Consider the following 19532-nt stretch of genomic DNA (forward strand, 5'->3'; position numbering starts at 1 on the left):
AGATCGTTCGCTTTTGTTTTACTATGGACGCCTAATTACTTTTCTACATCGATACACTAGGTGCATGGCCGGTGAAGTGCACATGTTCTACATTCTTCTTTTCAATGCACGTGTCTCCGTAAAACAAGCATTTGCAATGCAATAGGTCTCGCATTTATACGAGTTTGAGCTATTGGCATTGTAAATGACAATGCTTTTTATTTAAGTTTGTTTTTTTTAAAACATAAATAAAAGGCACTGTCATTTACAATGCCAATAGCTCAAACTCGTATAAATGCGAGACCTATTGCATTGCAAATGCTTGTGTTTTTAAGATAGCACGCAATAGGCCAAAGGCGGGCACATAGCTCCACCCATGGCCTACTGGTGTCTATTACGTGCAGCAGTTGTCATGTGGTTTCAATTATCGTGCCCAGACACGGGCGCGATAATTGAAACCACATGGCTCGCTGTGGCGCGCGCACCACTCGCGGGATTGTTCAGTTTTGGATCCATTTCACAGGGAAGCCACGAAATGAAAGAAGCAAAGAGAGGTCTGTACGGCGCATTCCTGTCCCTATTATGTGCATCTGTTACATGTCCCTGGTTTGCTTATGTACATAACTGAAAATCTGAATTTGAAGCCCGCACTTTGAGGAGAGTATGTTTGGGGTTATCATTTGTGTCTATGTAGTGCTTATTATGTCGGAAGCGAGCTTCAGTGCGCTGACGATCTCTGATTAGTGCCAAATTATGAAAGAGCAAGTTCTTTAGAATCCACACACATTGTGTGTATGGAAACGGAGATATAGGTGCATTTATTTTGTATAAAATATTATGTAACAGCAAAGTCTGCTTGGCAATAATAGGCTTCTGGCCTCCTCAGTGGCCGCTGTCTAAGTGCGGACTGGCCTCTCACGCGGATCGAGTTTCTGAAGGAAATCTAAACCTTGGCATCATTTCATGCTGTGATTGTTCGCTCAGCACTGAGAGACCTCTGTGATTGTGGGCTGTATAAACGAAGTTAACGTAAGATTTGCATGGTGTTTGCATAACCTCCAAGCTGCCAGCCTGTACTCTCAGATGCTGTGGTAGGGGCCAGAGGGGGACGCCATAATGTGGGCGGGGTCTGTTCTCGAGGTGCACATCCTTCATACGGTGGATGGGTTGCAGCTTTTGGGAGGGCGTCCATAGTTATCTGCCTCGTCTATTACATCAATTTTCAATTCTTTAAATGCATATATATGTTGAATTGAAAAGCTGCTTTTTTCAACTCACCTTCTTGTTTCATTTCTGCATTTAAATGGCTGTCCGATCTTTGGATGAGTGACACATTGTCTTCTCATTGCAGTTATCATGTACCTGGTGTAACCATGCATCCATCATGGGAATTTGTTTTTAAACTGATGCATTCTTTTATGCGTTTTATATGGCTTAGATGTAGCACTGGTCGGGAGCTAAAACACTTTAAAAATTGTAAAAATATTGTAGCATCAAAAGAGGAAGGCAGAAACAAGAAAGTATAATTGGGATTAGCTGGGATGAAGCGCTTACAAAATTCAGCTGTCAGTGTCATGGAGAAGGCGAGACCATGCACGTCACACGGATTCTGAACTGGCGGGTAGCTAACCTTCTACTTTCCCTGTCGGGGGAGGGGGACGGGCATGGGAAACCTGTCTGACAGAAAAAAAAGGCAGATTCATTTGCATTTTTTGTTTAATTCTGGCTGTTTGTCAGGTAGGCACACGGTTTCTCACTTAAATATCAATGGTGCCTTTCTTGAAAATACCATTGAAAGGAGCTTTTCAAATATCTGTGAATTACTATTTTTTTTTTTTGCATTTTTATATAGCACGCACTTGGCCCAAGAGCATTAGAGTGCTCCAGTGACCACAAGGTCGAATTCCAGAAGGTCGGGTTTTCATTTGTTTTTAGACACAGGAAGATTACATTTTTACCCAGAATCACAGGATGTTGATTCGACGCCAGGACTTGAACCGGGTTCCGTCGGCATTTCTGCTGTTAAACCGCATCTTCCTACTAAACTGGATTGTAGAGTTTATTTAAGTAAAGTCAAAACACACACTTCAAAGGAATATCCCTTGAAATTGGGTTCATGTGACATAAGTTAGAGAGCAACGCCTACTTTCTAAACTCTCTTCAAAGTAGGCCTTTGAGTATGTTGCATTGTGTCAGCTGTAACTGCCTTCTGCATCTAGTGAGTCTGGCAGCCTGCTCACATGTCATGGTGCCTTTTTATTCAACTTCAACTTCCTGCCACTTATTTCCAGAACAGGTCTAGTGACATTAGCAAAATAGGCTAATATTCCAGCAACCGAGAATTTTGTTGTGAAATAACACTACCCTTTGTAAAGAAAGATGCTTAATTTGTGCTGGGGCTACAGGCTGAGGGCACCGGCCCTCCTATTTATGGACCAGGACTTTAGTTTCATGATCAGACTTTGACTCAGAGCACGAGAGGCAGAACAAGCATTTGCAATGCAATAGGTCTCACAGTTGTTAGAGTTTGAGCTATTAGCATTGTAAATGGCAGTGCCGTTTATTTATGTGTTGGTTTTTAAAACATAAATAAAAGGCATTGTCATTTACAATGCCAATAGGTTAAACTCTTGCAAATGCTAGACCTATTGCATTGCAAATGCTTGTTATTACAGTTAGCACTATTTCTTAGCGCAAAATGCATCCTTGCATCCATTTTGATTGTGAGGGAGCATTTTTGTGCTAAGATAATATGCTCAAAATGCAGAATTTATCTTATTGTGTAATTTCTGCGTAATCTTACTAAATTATTGGGTAATTATTAGACGGAATTAAGCTCACCCCTAATTATTTTCCCATGTCGACAACTCAATAGGGCTTCAAATTCCGATTTGTGAACAAAGAGCATTTTATGCACTGATCGGAACTTTGACCAATAGTGGTAATTGGGCCTAAGTGAAATATTTCCCTGTAGCTGACAATAGCCAATTTAATATATAGTGCACCTGTTGATTGTATGACACTGACTAAATGTTGTTGCCATTCTTGAAAAATGGCACAGCTCTACCAGGCGCTCCTGTGCGGCCTGTTCGTCCTTGTGGGCTGATTCAATGGTCCTCTGCGATGTCTGGAGCTCCTGGCATCCCGCTCAGATGGCATGCACCCATCAATCTGCTGTGCATGCTGCGGAATCCCACATAGACCTGATGTGGTTACCAGCTGCATATCTCCTCTCAGTTAATCAGTGCGCATACTACCTCATGGTATCTTGGATCACATCCCGTTGTTGCTATCATGGGGATCTCAAGCCACTGTCTTGCTGCCGGTTTGGAGACTCAATGCATGGTACTTGCAAAGCTCTGAGTGTGAGACCTTTGTTGAGGAAGAATTGCGTCAGTTCTTTGAGCGACGCTATGAGCGGTTACTAATACATTCTTAAGAGGCCGCATTTAGGGTTACGTTGGAAAGGCTGTGGCACTCCGTCGGGTGCACCTGACCGACCTGGAAACTCAGATATTGTCCATGGAAGTGGCTCTTTGCTGCCCAGAAACTGAGTATTATCATCGTTTCCTGGCCATAGCCCATACCGAATTACAGCAGGTTTCTTTGGAGGCGGGACGATAGTGTTGGAGAGCCTCCCCACAGAGGGTATATGCCTCTGGGGACAAATCTGGCAAGTTATTGAACTGATTTGCCACCCACTGTATCTCCGATTGAGTGGTTCCGGTGATTCGAGACTCATTGGGCGGCCTCCAAGAGAATTTCCCTGCAATTGTGCTAACATTTGCTGATTTTTACACAGGGTTATACTTCCAGTTTCCTTTGACACTGGCGGAGGCCGTCAATCTTCTTTTGGACACCATACTGCTGCAGACTATACCCAGTACCTTGGCTCTGGAGCTGGTCCAAGCCTTAATGCTTGAGGAAGTGAGTGCCGCGGTATCGGGGTTGCAAGCCGGGAAAACGGTAGGTCCAGATGTGCATCCTATTTATTACTACAAGTGCTTCCATGAGATAATTTGCCGTCACCTTTTGAATTAGACTGCACCACCATAGATATCCTGCTCATAAATCTCCTGAGGGGCCAATGTTCCACCTTCCGCCTGATCTCACTGTTCTACACTGAAATCAAGATCTATACAAAAGTGTAAGCAGAGTGGCTGGGTCGAGCCTTACCTCACCTTGTCCAACAGGATCAATGTGGATTCATGCCGGGCCGTATCACGCGTCACAGTGTATGGAGGGTCCACGTCGCACTGGCCCCGGTGTCAGAGCTTGATGGCATCCTGGCCCTCTTCCGAGTTGATTTTCCAAAGGCATTTGACACAGTGTCATGGGCCTTTATGGATGGTGTTCTTTGCGGACTGGTGTGTGAGGAGGGGTTCCATCATATGGTTTGGCTCCTCTACCACTCTCCAGCTGCCCAAGTCCAGGTGAACGGTGCCCTGTCCCCAGCATTTCCCATCGAACGGGGCAGGTGCCAGGGGTGCCCCCTGTTCCCACTGCTTTACGCATTGGTGATAAGAGTTTCTGAGATGGCTGAAACACTGTGATGCTCAGATTTCGGGGTGACAGTGGGAGACTGATTTTGAAGACCATATGGTGCTATACACAGATGACATGCTCCTGTTCCTGAGAGATCCACCACATACGGGGGCCCGCTACCTGACACTCTTTCAGCTGTATGGCAAAACCTCTGGGCTCCAGGCAAGTCCTGTTTGGCGCAGGTAAAGGGAGATGCTCTAGGGCGGGTCTGGTGCCTCAACATTCCCATTCGACATAACTCCTTTAAATATTTAGGGGTGCACATGTCTCCTATGCCCGATCTGGCCTGGGCCCTTAATTTCTGGGGACTGGAATGGCGGCTTGAACAAGATCTTAGTCACTGGGCCACACTGCCACTGAATCCCACGGGGCACACAACCCTGTTTAAAATGGTATGTCTCCCGCGTTATCTGTGCATGGTATCCTTATCGCATTCCCCACAAACTGTTTCACTCAGTGACCACCAAAATTACTAACTTTATGTCGGCTGCAGGGCGGCACAAGGTAGCATTCTATTTGCTGCTTAAATATCCTTTTGACAATGACCTGGGTTTATCTGACCTGTACCTATACTACCTTGCATCACACATGGTGCAGATTAATGACTAGTTTACTGGAGGGTGGGATGACCCGGCATATCGGTTGGCAATAAGTTCATTGGGTATAGATGGTTTGCTCGACCTCCTCTATGGGGCGGGATTACCGAGTACATTGCCTTCCTGTACACAGGTATCCCTCAGCCGCTGGAGGGCAGCTCTTTGTCTCATTGTTTGGGACCCTCACCTGACTGGGATGACCCCTCTAAGGCGCGGAACATGGCTTGTACAACTTTTGTCATTGGAGAGTTTCCTTCCATGGGATCACATTGGGATTACGTACCTGAGAGATGTTTTAAGGGAGGGAACATATTGTCATTTCAGGAATAAAAAAACAAGTACTCATTGTCTAATTTGCAGTTCTCCAATTGCGTCATGCCTTGCTAGCTCAGGAGCTCCAGGGTGAAGCTCTACTGGAATATAATTCGCTAGAGGCAAAAATCTTCTTGGGATGGTTAGGCAAAGGGGCTACTTCTGTGATATATTGTTTCCTAGTAACTCATCCTCCGGACGATCTTGAGAAGGCCAGGTAGAGGTGGGCGTCTTGGGTGGGAGACCTGGATGAGGACGACTGGAGGAAGGCTTGCATGGCACCTAGGGAGCTGACGATTTTTTGGGAGCTGCGAATGGTGCAGTTCAATTACTTACACGCTACATACCTCACACTGAGATGCTTACAGCATTTATGCTCGGATGTGTGGGCGGTCCGCATATGCAGCACACTTCTCGTGGCAGACTTTTTTTATGTTGCTTGAGAGTGCCTGGCATTGAGGCTCTTTTGGAATGAGGTGGGTCAAAAACTCTGCTGTCCGAGGGTGTACCGTACTTTTTTGGGTATGGCTTGTTTGGTTGCTAAGCTGGATATGGCCAGAGTCTGTAAGCAAAAAAAGATGTGGACTGTTAGAGGTTGGGGTACAGGAGTGAACTGGTGCGCACACCAGGAGAAGCTGATTTATTTTTGTGTAAATCTTTTTATTAAACCTGATTCGACAACATGGCATAGTATCACAGAATCATAGCAAAATTGGCAGCAAAACATTTGTCAGAATACATTGACTTCATACAGTAGGAATTACACAGTGAGGGAGACATCTGCTTCCAACAATTTGGGGGGGGGGGGGGAACAGATATTACCACGGTATGCGTTCCAGGGGGCCCATATTTTGGACCATTTACGAGGGCAGCCACGAGCAATGTATACAGACTTTTCTCGTTGCATACACCAATCTAATTCCTTTCCCCAGTTCGCAATTGTGGGTGCATGTGAGGCCCCCCAGAGCTGCGCAATATTTCTTTTGGCCACCATGCATCCGAGTGTGACCCATTGCATGGCATAATTATTAAGGTCAGTTGGTTCCCAAATATTAAGAAGGCATCTGGGGGCTTCTGGCCGGATCTCAATTTCTAGCATGGCACTCATTATTTCGTGTATCTTACGCCAGTAGTCCTGGATCAGTCTGCAGTGCCATAAAATGTGCATAAAAATGCCCGGTTATGTGCACCCCCTCCTACAGTTCCCATCTGCCTGACCCCCCATATGTACCAGCTGGGGCCCCGTTATGTATATCCTGTGCAGTATTTTCAATTGCACCAGCCGGAGCCTTGCTGATATTGCGACCGTTTTAGGGGACGAGACCGCCTCCTGCCATCCCTCATCGTCCAGCTCAATACCGTCCTCCGTCCATTTCTCTCGCAACAAGGCCAGGGGGTCGGTCATGTTGGTGATAAGCTTGAGAAGCTGATTTTTGAGGCCCGCGGTTGCCCAAAGAAGTGTGAACGGAAATGGTGGGACTACTATGGCATATCAATATGACAAAGCACTGTTACACACTATTGTTGTTCGAGCCTGTTACCATGCCGTACCTGTATACTGATCAATTATTGTATTGTGTTATGCTGTGGTTTAACGCAAACCTTTCAATAAAGTTGGTTATAAAAAACAAATGCCACAGCTGCAACATAAAATTCATGACAGTGAAACGCGCGATCCAGGCACATAAACTGTAGGATAAATGACAGCCATCTTGCAGGATGTGGCAAATCTGCAGTTTATTCAAGTACTTTACATAATCAAACATAACATCGAAAAGTATTTAGAACACCAGAAGACGTCAATAAAAAAATCAGATCCAAAAATCAGTATTCAAAGCACTTTCACCATTTTTACAGGAAAAACTATAAATATTAACAAGACAATAAAAACTAAATTAAAAAACAAAAGCAGCCATCTTTAGGTAGGTCTACTGTTAAAACTTGAATGCAGCATCCATGACGACAAGCGGGATTTGGTCTTGAGCAGTGTCTCCTACTCAATAAAAATATCTACGTATCAAACTTTATCACATATTGCGATATGCTCAAATCTACATTAATCATATAAAATGACTTACATAGAAACAAATGTTAAATAATATATTACTTTGTTCAGTAGAAATATTAGCAGAAGCTTACTGTGCTTATCATTTCTGGAAAAAATTTAAAAGGTGAAAAAAGTGTCAGAGGTCTAGTCAGTGGACTTCTTTTTCAGGCTTTCACGTAAGCCTCTGTCTAAAATCATCCCATTTCTGTTGAAGACATTCCAATCCGGTACTTCTTCGTCTTAGACATCGATTTTCTTGATGATTGGATGGAAGCCCAGAAAGGAAACGCCTCATGTCCAGAAAGTGCGTGAAAATGTCCCACAGATCATTGCAAGTATATTGCCTAACTATCCAATAGGATATAAATGCTAATTTGGTTTCAATGCGCTATACATATATTTGCTCTAGTGTAACGTTGCTGTTCCATCGCTAAGAAACCAAATCACTTCTGTATCATTTTATGACTTTTATGGGTCTGCGTATTAGGGTGAAGTGTTCTTTAAATGTTGTGTCTGCAAAGGTTTCACGTGATATTCATAGATTTTGAGAGCCGGTCCCAATTTTAATGAAAGTCCAGTCAAGACATCATTTCTCGTCATGAGGAGCAGAGACTTACCATCGATTTCCTACAAAAGAAGGAAAGAAACAACGTTTATTCCAGCAGCAGATGGAGTCAGACAGTTAATGATCAGGACAAACTGACAACAATGGCAGCCATTTTTTCCTCAAAGCATATACCTCTCAATGATAAAAATATATCCAGATTTCTAACAAAATATCAGCCATGAGCGGGAGAAGTGACAATAAGCGTGCTCTTATTTTTTTTTCATATTACAAACTGTGCATTTGTCATAGTTCCACGTGTCAAAAAGAAACATGAATGACCAACTATATCCACAAGCTGCTATATTTTATTAATTTGGGATTAATGTATTCGGGCAGTAAAAACGTTTATAAGTGCAAAAGGGGAACTATACATTTTCACGAAATTTGTGCAATGTGAGAAGTTGGATTGCGCCATTACAGAAAATAACTGGTATATCTTTCTTCATAGAGTAACTGACTCTTATCCTGTCTCAGGCTCACTGAGAAACACTACCCTTCCTGTACCGTGCCCGTGCAGCGTGTGTTGCTTGCTTGCGCTCGTTCGAGCCCTTGAGCGTTTGGTGGTGCCTCCAGCCAGGCTCGAACCTTGCCGCCATCAGCTGTAAGCTTACACCTGCCCACTGCGCCCACTCCGGCTTCTATCGACCTCCTCACTTTTGTGCCCTTGCACCAACCGCCTCCCTACCCCTACGGCCCGATCTTTGCAAGCTATTAGGTTACCAACAATCCATTCAGAGATGCCTGCCGAGCCGCTTTCCCAGCCAGCAGTTTGGTCTGGGTGTCGTCTACGGAGTGGGAGTTAGTAGCATTGGGAGTCAGGGAAGCTCTCTTGGGCTTTTCTTGCTTTCTGCTCTGGCCTCCCGACAACAACCTCTAGACGCTGCTTAACAACTGGTCTAGGACATCAGTGGTAGCGGCAAAAGAGCTTGGATATAATTTGCAACTCATGGAGCCCCCCCAGGGTCGGATTGGGAACACAATTAGACCGGGCACCGGAAGAAAAAGTGGCTCACATTGGTTGATAATGACTTTTCATGAAACATTGCTTAGTATCGGGAGTAATTTTGGGTGAAATCTCTGATAAAATAAGAGTTCTAAGCTTGTGGGGCCGGGAGCATTGGCCAAAACTAGACGCACCACTAAACATACCGTTATTCCACTGAAACTCACCCACAGGTCTCCTCAACTGATCTTCAGGCCTGTACATTTCTCTACTTAGGGTGCCTGAAAATGTTAGTCCCCTATTTGTCCCTTAGTCAGTGCTTCCCCCAAAGATCCCTGAATATCCTGTATTATATCAGACCATGAGTCAGAGAACCATATGCATCCATTGTGTCTGGAGGCTTCTGTTCACCTTCAAGGAACCATGGGTCTTTCTCTTGTGGTTGTCACTCAGGAGCCTCTTTGCAAGTGATGTCTTTGTTGATTGCACACTACTCCGTACTTGATGTCTTTTGTATTGTTGGTAGAGACTTGATCTGAATCTGGAGGAGCTGCAGGAATTCACTCAAATGTCTTTCATTTTCTCTATACCCCTTTCTTACTTGCTGTGTGCACCTCTCTCGTTCTCTCTATCACATTTTGCCCCTCTCCTAGATCTTCCTTTTTCTCTCATACTCTACTTTTTTTCCTTTACTTGGTGTCTCTCATTCTACCTATGTGCTTCACTAAGTCTCTCACATTTCCCCTCTCTCTTTTCCTTTTCCTCTCTGTCTACAAACTCCCCTCTCTCTCCCACTCCTGACTCCCCTGTGAGCGCTTTGTTTTAGCTATTTGTATATTTCTCAGGCCCTTATTCCTCCTGTCATTTTGTATCTCTCCTTTAAGTTTTATTTCATTTCTCTGTCTTGCAAACCTTTCCTTTTTCTCCTGTCTTGCTTTCTCCAGTCAGCTTTTTTCACATCCCTCTGCCCCATGAATTTGTTTGAACTATACTTAATGTTATATTCTTATATGTCCCCTTTATTGCTTCGCTACAGACAGTAACAGAAGGTCCTCATGTGCCAAGAGGCAGTGTTTAAACCAAAGGAGAATCCACAGGTGGAATTTCCTTTACCATTCCATCCCTTTCATGAAGGAATTCCACTGGTGTAACAGTCTACATATAGCATTACCTCCTGGAATGCCAGCAACCTCTAAAATAAGGCCCTAGACTGAGGGAGAGAATTTGGAGAGTGCATATGAGCAGTAACCATCCTTCCTTTTTCTCGTAGACCAGGAAATGTTCGACACCCTTGTCTACTTTCCTCTCATCTCCATCATTTCCTTTGCCATTCAATTTTTGTAGTTTTATATAGCGCACACTCTACCCAAAGGCATTGAAGTGATTTATATGTACAACTTCGTTTTTTAAGGCATTGGGTTAGTGATATGCCCAGAATCACAGAATGTTGAGCTGACGCCAAGACTCAAATCTGGTTCTCGAGGTAGAAAGTCAGCAGCTCTGGCAATTACACCACATCCTCTATCGCCACTTTCCTGCCTCCCTCTCCTCCACTTTCTTTCTACCTTTAAAGATTTGTCTTTCTCTCCACTGCCTTCCATCACTTCTTCTCCCTAATCTCTTCCCCCTCACTCCCTCCATCTCTCTGCATCTCTACCACTCTTATACTCTCTCCTCTACCTTTCCTTTCTTCCTTACTTGATTTTCTTTTCCCCTTCCAATATTTTTGTCATTCTACTCCACTCTGCTGCCTCACTTCTCCTTTTGTTTCTCTCCACATTGCTCTCCTTGCTCAGTCCATTTTGTTATTGTCCTGCCTTCCCTTTGTCATTTTGTCCCCAAATTAACATTTTTCACACATTATTTAGTGTTGCCAATTTGTTTTATTTTTGCTAATTTTGGTTGCTTGCAATATTTTTTATTTTTGTTCAGTGGTGAACTGGAGTCCCTCCCAGATGACAAGGTGGCAGAGGACTGCTGCTGGAAATGTAAGGAGAACCTTTTAGATGGCCGTCACACTTAATCTTTCACCCTGCACAGCCCCCTTTCACTTCACCCCAGGTAAAAATAAGCTCTTTATTCCTAGACATGATATTGTAAGTCTGAAGTAGGCCTGGGCGGTAAATTCCGTTACGGTCGCGGAATGTGCGGAATTTGGGTAATTTCGCGTTCCACGGAGAACGCGGAATTGTCCAAAAATGTTTGCGGAAGTTTTGTTCGCGTTCTCAAAATGCGTGTTCGTGAGATATTTCCCCCGAGCACGCAAACAGCGTTCGCGAACAGGAAAAAAGCATCGCGAACAAGCAATTCTGCGTGTTCGCAGAATTTCGGCGTACTTGCGTAGCTTTTTTACCGTTTTGTGGAGCTTTGCGTAGCACGACTACGCAAATTCCGCGCACCACTTGTCTGAAGCACAGCATATGAACACTTAGACAAACCAATATACTGACTTATATATTCGCTCTTAACTACTGGTAATTCAGATACTGCTTTAGCCCTCACACATCTGGTGCACAACAGCATCCGAGAACCTCATAAATCTTAATGATCAAGCACGCAGTTTCCTCTGTGGACAAAAAAATCGGCACTCCAGGTGGGAGATGGACAACAGTTTGAAACCAATCCTGTCGGCAATAATAGTTAGTGCAATGCCAATGGCATCAGATAGTATATACGCAGATCACAATTTGAATCCTCTGTCTGACACACTAGAATATGTGAAATAGACATAATTCGACTTTTTGGGCTATGTTTTTTGTAAACATTTTATACTGGACCATTTGTATGTCTTTTGTTTCTATTTACTGATGAATATTTAAAAGAAGTATCCAGAAGTGGAGGGTAACTTCCTGTTTGAGATAGGCTTTTACGCTGAAATGTGTCACAATCACATTTCATGATAAGAAAAGAAAATAAATATTTGAATACCATCTCCCTGGAGTGCTGACCTTTTTGTCCGCAATGGAAGCAGCATGCTTGAGTATTAAGACATATATGTATATACACACACCACAAGATCTCTTCCTCTGTGAAGCAGACAAGGGGACACAGCGGGCTAATTTTTCAACATTTTAAATGTGTTTCCTCGCTCCTGTTGGTCGGAGCACAGCTGACCAAAGTCCATAGTAAGAGCATTTACAGCACCTCATCCCGGACTGCAAATCCCATCATGCATCTTCCTTGCAAACAGGGAAAGTGTCTCTTTTTAGCCCCGTTGATTCGTGTCCTCATGGTGAGTATGGGCTAATTATTCCTAGAAGTGGTAATATGCAGGTCTTTTTTGCCCTGGCCTGTATTTGTGACAATGAATCTGTTTTCCGGCCCCCTACGTCCTGCCACAATGTCGAGTTTGGAACATACCAGGAGACACCGATACAATGACCACGTCTCGCTGTGAAGTCTCAGACTGTTTTGCCAGCAGTAACCTGCTCCTCTTCGGTTACGGCGGTCCCGAGGTTTCCAATACCTTGGAACTACATCACTTACCTTTGCCAATGTTACCTCCGAACTCTTTCAGGACGGGTCCCCTGCGTGTCAATGGCTATACACAAATATACCACAAGAACTTTTCCTCCGTGAAGCAGACAAGGGGACACAGCGGGGTCTCAGGAAAAACGATTTATTTCAACAACAGCATGACGCATTTCGGCGGGTACGCCTTTCTCAAATGCCTAATACCGGGGGTTCTCATTATATATATATATATATATATATATATATATATATATTCCAAGTCGTTGATCCTATCCCGGATCATGAAAGAGGCGCACTCCATGGGAATATCTTCATTAGATTTTATTTGGCAACAGAACAAAAAACACCCGACAGACGCGTTTCGGCTACACGCCTTTGTCAATGTCGGTAAGGTTACATTTTTTTCGTCATTTAAATCAAATAATAAAGTTTCATTGACATCGAGAGAGGAGGTCGCTACTTTCTATATAATTGAAATAGAGGAGGGAAACATTGTATCATTTTTCAAGATCTCTTGATGGGCAGACATCTTGTAACGTGCTTAAATGTCATGTATAGTTCCGTGTATTTACACATCTTATAATACATATATACATTAGATGTTCATAATAATTCATGAAATACACCTTTTGAAAAAAAAAAAATGAAAAAAAAAATAAAATATATATATATATATATATATATTCTCTTAAAAAACCATAGGTTTCACACATGTTATAGTTAGGTGGACATTTCACTCATAAAAAACCAATGAAATTCCCCCGTTATAGTTAGTTCAGATAACTATAACTCGCGCGCCCGCAATCCACTGCTCATGACATAACATATTACATCACTCATGACATGGTCAGTGGCATCACTCATGACATCACTGATGACACTTTCGGTTAGGTACGTTCGTATATTCCATGGGCTTTTTAACAGGGGAGATGTAATCTGTTTCATGTTTCTCCCAATTTTGCATTGTGCACACTTATAAAAGCCTGTGCTTGCCCTCAACCACCCTTCTGCACCCCTTATTTCAGGGCTGCTATTGACCAGGGACCTCGCCCTTCTGAAAGTAATTGGCGGTTTACGAGAAACCAGGTCTCTCTGTATGGGGTCCCTCTTAACTAAATGCCAATGCCTACTCAGACAGTCTCTCGCCCTGCTGTGGTAGGCGGTAATCATATGTGTCTCCTTTTTATTTCTTTTCACTTCTGTGACCTTTTCACTGGGATGCAATAATGTTGTTTTATTAATTGTATTCACTTTAGTCAGTGCCTGGTTGAGTACTTGTGGGTTGTATCCTCTCTGCATGAATCTAGTTGTGAGGTCTTTTTGTGCAATCTTCAGGGTTGATGCTTCACTGCAATTCCTTTTTATCCTGAGGTGTTCTGCATGCGGAATGCTATTTTTAAGTTTCTGTGGGTGTGAACGCCTAGCATGTAAAATGGAGTTTCCGGCAGTAGCTTCCTGTAAGTACGTGTGTGAAGTGAACCCCCTCTAAATCTAAAAAACATACCCGTGTTTCACTGATGGTATCGGTGAATGCCAGGTTCAGAAGGTTACTATTTAGTCACCGTACAAACTGCTCTGCTGTTTCCCTGGTTCCATCTCACACTAGAAATAGATCTATGAACCTGGTCCATATGATTATATTGGTCTTCCATTCCTCAGCATATTGTACCCTGAACACCTACTCCGCCCACCAGCCCATATGCAAATTCGCATAGCTGGGGGTGAAGCAGGTGCCCATGGCAGTCCCTCTCACCTGTCTATATGTATCAGTGCCATATATAAATAAGTTGTTTTCAAGACATAGTGTGCCCATTTTTACTAACATAGCAGAGTGCTGATATAGTTTTATAGATCTCCAGTTTAAATAGTGCCTCATTGCTCCTAATCCATCCTTGTGATGTATGCTTGTATATAAGGATGACACATCCAGTGTGATTAAAAGGAACGTGTCCTTCCATTCAATGTTCTATATCCTTCTAAGGAAGTCCCTTGTATATTGGTTATAGCCTGGTAATTCCCTAACATACTCTTGTAAAAAGAAATCCAGGAATCTAGATGTTGGTTCAAACAAACTTCCTATGGCAGAGATTTTAGGTCTTCCAGGGGGCACCTCTGCGTTTGTGTAGTTTTGGGATGAGGTATAGTATGGGTGTCACTGGATTATCAACCATGAGAAACTGGTATTCCTCTTGTGATATCATACCCAACCCTCTCCACCTTACTTAATCTTTATGTAATTTATTTTTAATATCCACCAAATTACTGTTCGGTACCTTCTGATAGCATTTATTGTCCCTTAGCTGAAGCATAGCATCCTCATTGTACACTTCAAGTGGCCACAGTACTACGTTGCCCTCCTAATTGGACAGACGCACTACTATGTCTTTGTGGTTTATTTTTTGCACAATCATTGCATAGTTTCTATCACTTCGGCTATTCCCTCGCAAAAATTGTTCACTGGATTCAGTTGATAATAATTTCAAATCCTTTACCACTAGGTCCGTAAACACATTCTATTGAGTGATGTAATGGGGACAAAGGTGGATTTCGGCTTGAATGGGGTAGTAATGCTACAGTAGATGTCTAGACCCATCATCTCACCAGTCTCTCTTGCAGACTGAGGTCGGCACATATCTTCACATTCCCTCTCTAGATGGTGCAGTTCATGTAGGTGGTTCAGATCCTCCGCTTCAAAGGATGTAGCTTCTTTCAAGTCCGGTTCTTTCACTGTTGGATTCTCTGCTTGAGTGTGGAAAAACTTCCTCAATTTAAAATTTCTCACAAATTTATAAAAATCTATACAAGTATGGGCATAATTAAAATGTCCTAGGGAAAGTGTGTTCTTTTCATCACCCATGAGGGGTAGATTGGACAAATTAATCACTGTTGCGGGATCATTCACTACTTCTGTTGGTACGTATCCTTGGTTTTAGCACCTAAGAGCAGCTCCATGCCCTCCCCTTCGTTTCTTGCGTTTCCTTGTCGTTTTTTCCTTTCCACTGGGGCTTCTGCTGTATATCGAGAGTCCGGGCCAAGCGTAAAAACGCAATTCCTCAATAACTGAGGGGGATGGGGGGGTCTTGAGGTTTCCATGTTCTTACTTGCACACCCAGTACCACTCTCTGGTTCTGTATCAAATTCTGAACTCACATTGGAGCTGGCTTCCAAGCAATATTCCATAGTAGAATGTCGTTCACGTGTCCTTTGGCCTGTTCTATGCTGCCTGATAGTCTTGGACAGCGTAAGTTGTCAAACCGACGGGAGAAAGTATATATATCTGGCCTCTCTCATAATCCAGTCTGTCTCTAATGAATTTCGTAGCCTTTAAATCTCTGATGGTCTGATCATGTTTTCTTAGTTTCCCTTCAAGCTCCTTTTCAAATTTTGTGAGATCTTCCGATTTTGCTAATCTGGCTATTTCCTTTTCCACAATTTCACCCAAAATCTTCTCTCTGTTCCGTTTGGCATATTTTACCCAAATCCTCATCATGTTGTGCGATCACTCTGCACTGTTTACTGCCCACTCCTGGAGCATTTCAGGGTCAGGGCTTTCAAAGGTCGGGGCTTTCAAAACTCTCAAGCCCCTTCGTACACTTCCCACTGCCAGATATTATATATATATATATTACCTACTGGCGGTCGCCAGTAGGTAGTTATAGTTAGGACCCTGTTTCCATAGGAAAACCGCAACATTCTATTTTGAATAACTTTGGCGCCGGTCGACGAATCCTCGCGAAATTTTCAAAATAGGTGGGGCGCTACACTCCGCTCCTACCCTGAAAGTCTCGGGGGGATTCGTCAAGCGGGGACTGAGATAAAAGGGGGGTCCCAAAACGCGTTTTTCCCATGCATTTTTCCATAGGACCTTTAGACACAGCTACAGCCCGAACGGCTGAACAGAGTTCCTTGAAATTTGGCAGAGAGGTAGTCTACAGGTCAAGGAAGTGCCTTTTGTAGGTTTGGTGTAAATCTGTTCAGTAGATTCTGAGAAAATAGCCTTTAAATCAATATATATATCTGAGCCAGCTTACGGTGCGCTTACCGTACGCGTACGGTGACGTGCGCGAGCGCGATTCTGATTGGCTGTTAGATCCTAGTAAACATTCGAATCGGTCGAAACCAGGAAGCGGCGGCCGCCATTTTCTCTCTCGCACTCTGAGTGGGGATTAAAAAACAAAGGACAAAAACATGTAAAGGGGCTGTTTAGACAGCTCCTAAGCACCTAGCCATGTTGGGGGAGTCCCCAAAGATCCCCCAAGGCCAAAAACGGAATTTTAATTTTTTCATAATTTCGCCGATTACGCTTACCGTACGCATACGGTAAAAAGATTTTTTTTTTAAAAAATTATCCATACTCTCCCCACCCCATGTGCAAATGGTGCCCGATGCGCACCATTTGTGCATGGCATATCACAGATGTGAAAAATTAAAATATTACCTTTCACAACGAAGCGCATCATATGTCCTCCACGTGCGCACGGTGCGCAAAGCGCATCGTGCGTACATGGCCCATCTAGCGTAACGTGAGCACGCGGTGCGCGTAGCGCACCGCGTGCCCACCGTGCGTGCACGGCACTAACTGCGTAAAGTGGGCGCGCACGCCACGAATGGCGTAAAGTAACTTAGCATTTAAAAAACCGTACAAATTCACTGAAAAAACCATAGGTTTCACACACGTTATAGTTAGGAATTAGCATTTAAAAAACCTTGCAAATTCAGTGAAAAAACCATAGGTTTCACACATGTTATAGTTAGCTGGACATTTTACTGATAAAAAACCATTGAAATTCCCCCGTTATAGTTAGTGCAGGCAACTATAACTCACGCGACCGCAATCCTCTGCTGATGACATATGTGTCTTTATGAAAAAAAAAATATTTGTAATATATGTATAGCTAAAATTTAATGGAAGAAGACATGGGCAAATAAGTGTCTAAATACAGTATTAGCATCAGCAGAGGATTGCGGTCGCGTGAGTTATAGTTGCCTGCACTAACTATAACGGGGGAATTTCATTGGTATTTTATCAGTAAAATTTCCGCTAACTATAACATGTGTGAAACCTATGGTTTTTTCAGTGAATATATATATATATATATATATATATATATATATATATATATATATATATATATATATTCACTGAAAAAACCATAGGTTTCAGGCCTGATATAGTTAGGAATTAGCATTTAAAAAAATTCACTGAAAAAACAATAGGTTTTAGGGGTGGTATAGTTAGCTGGACATTTCACTCGAACAAAACCATTGAAATTCCTCCGATATAGTTAGTTGTACTAACTACATCTTGCGCGCCCGCAATCCACTGCTGCTGATGTCACATATTACATCATTCATGACATGGTCAGTGACATCACTGATGACATCTCAAATTACATCACTGATGACATCACTTATGACATCATCCAGAGAATGTGGTTTGGTTCGTTATTTAAATATGTATTATATATATAGCAATTTGCATTGAAGAATGAGTGGATATATAAATATAAATATCTGGATGGAGGATTTAGTAGCAGTGTGATTGACTGTTTACTTGACTAATTTATAGTGTCTCACTAAATATATTGGATAGTGACTAAACTGTGTGAATATCTGTATCACTTTGTCAGTTGTTGTGTAAACTGCTGCACTAGTTGGTTACTAGCTACGTGAAAGTCTATATTATTTATTGATTAGTTAACTGAGTATTTGTATGGGAGAGTGAATGTGTGTGTGGTTCAGTGGGGGGTGTATGACTGCCCAAAGATGTGTGAATAGTTGATTCAGTAGGTATATGAAGTTAAAACTACATGTTATAACAGTTGTTTGGGTGAGTGAATATCTTTATGGGTGTGGCGATGAACAAATATAGGTCTCAATGGTACATGTCCAACAAACTAGAAAAATAAAAGCCAGTGTATGTGTCAGTTGTTGTATATAAATAAGTATACATAAGGCTCAGTGATTGTATGAGTGACTGTATGGATAACTGTATAGTTGTAATAGTTATTTTAAAACACACTAAGTATGAGTTATTATCTATATGAATAGATGAAGTGGTGTTTTTATAAGTGTATAGCTAAGTAAAAGCAAGTATGATCCATTGTTTGCATAAGTGAGTAGGATGACTTCATAAGTGATTAGGATGTGTGCTGGTGTGTAATGTCGATATAGGTGTATAAGTATATTTGATAGTGTTCTATTGATCATTGACAGCATGTATGAGTGAATCTATAGGTAAGTGATTAGATGTGTGTATAGATCTAGGAATCACTGAGTGGGTGTTTAGAAACTTGTATTGGTGTGTCAAGGGTTTTAAATCTGGCACTCTCTATTTTACAGTGAGTGATGAAAGGTTATACTAGTGTATGATGAGGTGTATCTGATTGTCACGTGGATGATGTCATCAGTGATGTCATTTGAGATGTCATCAGTGATGTCACTGACCATGTCATGAATGATGTAATATGTGACATCATCAGCAGTGGATTGCGGGCGCGCAAGATGTAGTTAGTACAACTAACTATATCGGAGGAATTTCAATGGTTTTGCTCGAGTGAAATGTCCAGCTAACTATAACACCCCTAAAACCTATTGTTTTTTCAGTGAATTTCTAAGGTTTTTTAAATGCTAATTCCATATAGATCAGGCATGAAACCTATGTTTTTTTCAGTGAATTTCAAAGGTTTTGTAAATGACAATTTTTAATGTATTAATTGTTCTACTGATTTTTTTATACTGATTTACTACGTTGTTTAAACTGTTTATTTTTAGATATTTTATTTTTGTATTTACATTATACATTACAATGCAAAATATACTTTCTCAGAATGAATTACTTTAGTTTAAATACTTTGCAAATAGGCAATAGACTTTTAAGTACAGTAGTTACAGTTATTGCAATGGGCAACACAATTTCAAACACAAAGCAACATTGAGCTTAATGTGAATTTCTAGTCAAATGCATTTAGTTACTTTATGGATTACTTTTCTAACCACAGGACTGGATGCTAGATTCATTCCTTGGAA

At 42.3% G+C, this 19532-nt stretch overlaps 1 protein-coding gene across 2 annotated transcripts in view; it reads right to left on the minus strand.

Moving 5' to 3' along the window:
* Positions 1–7154: 7154 nt before the first annotated feature.
* Positions 7155–19532, minus strand: part of LOC146834538 (sterile alpha motif domain-containing protein 13-like) — a 424765-nt gene continuing 412387 nt past the window's right edge. For both annotated transcript variants that reach the window (XM_085601933.1, XM_085601936.1), the window contains exon 4: positions 7155–8106. In XM_085601933.1, the coding sequence (XP_085458059.1) occupies positions 7963–8106 (144 nt within the window). In that variant the 3' untranslated portion in view covers positions 7155–7962. The remainder of the gene's footprint in view (positions 8107–19532) is intronic.

This window comes from Triturus cristatus, chromosome 4_2 (assembly GCF_964204655.1).
Source record: "Triturus cristatus chromosome 4_2, aTriCri1.1, whole genome shotgun sequence".
NCBI lineage: Eukaryota > Metazoa > Chordata > Amphibia > Caudata > Salamandridae > Triturus > Triturus cristatus.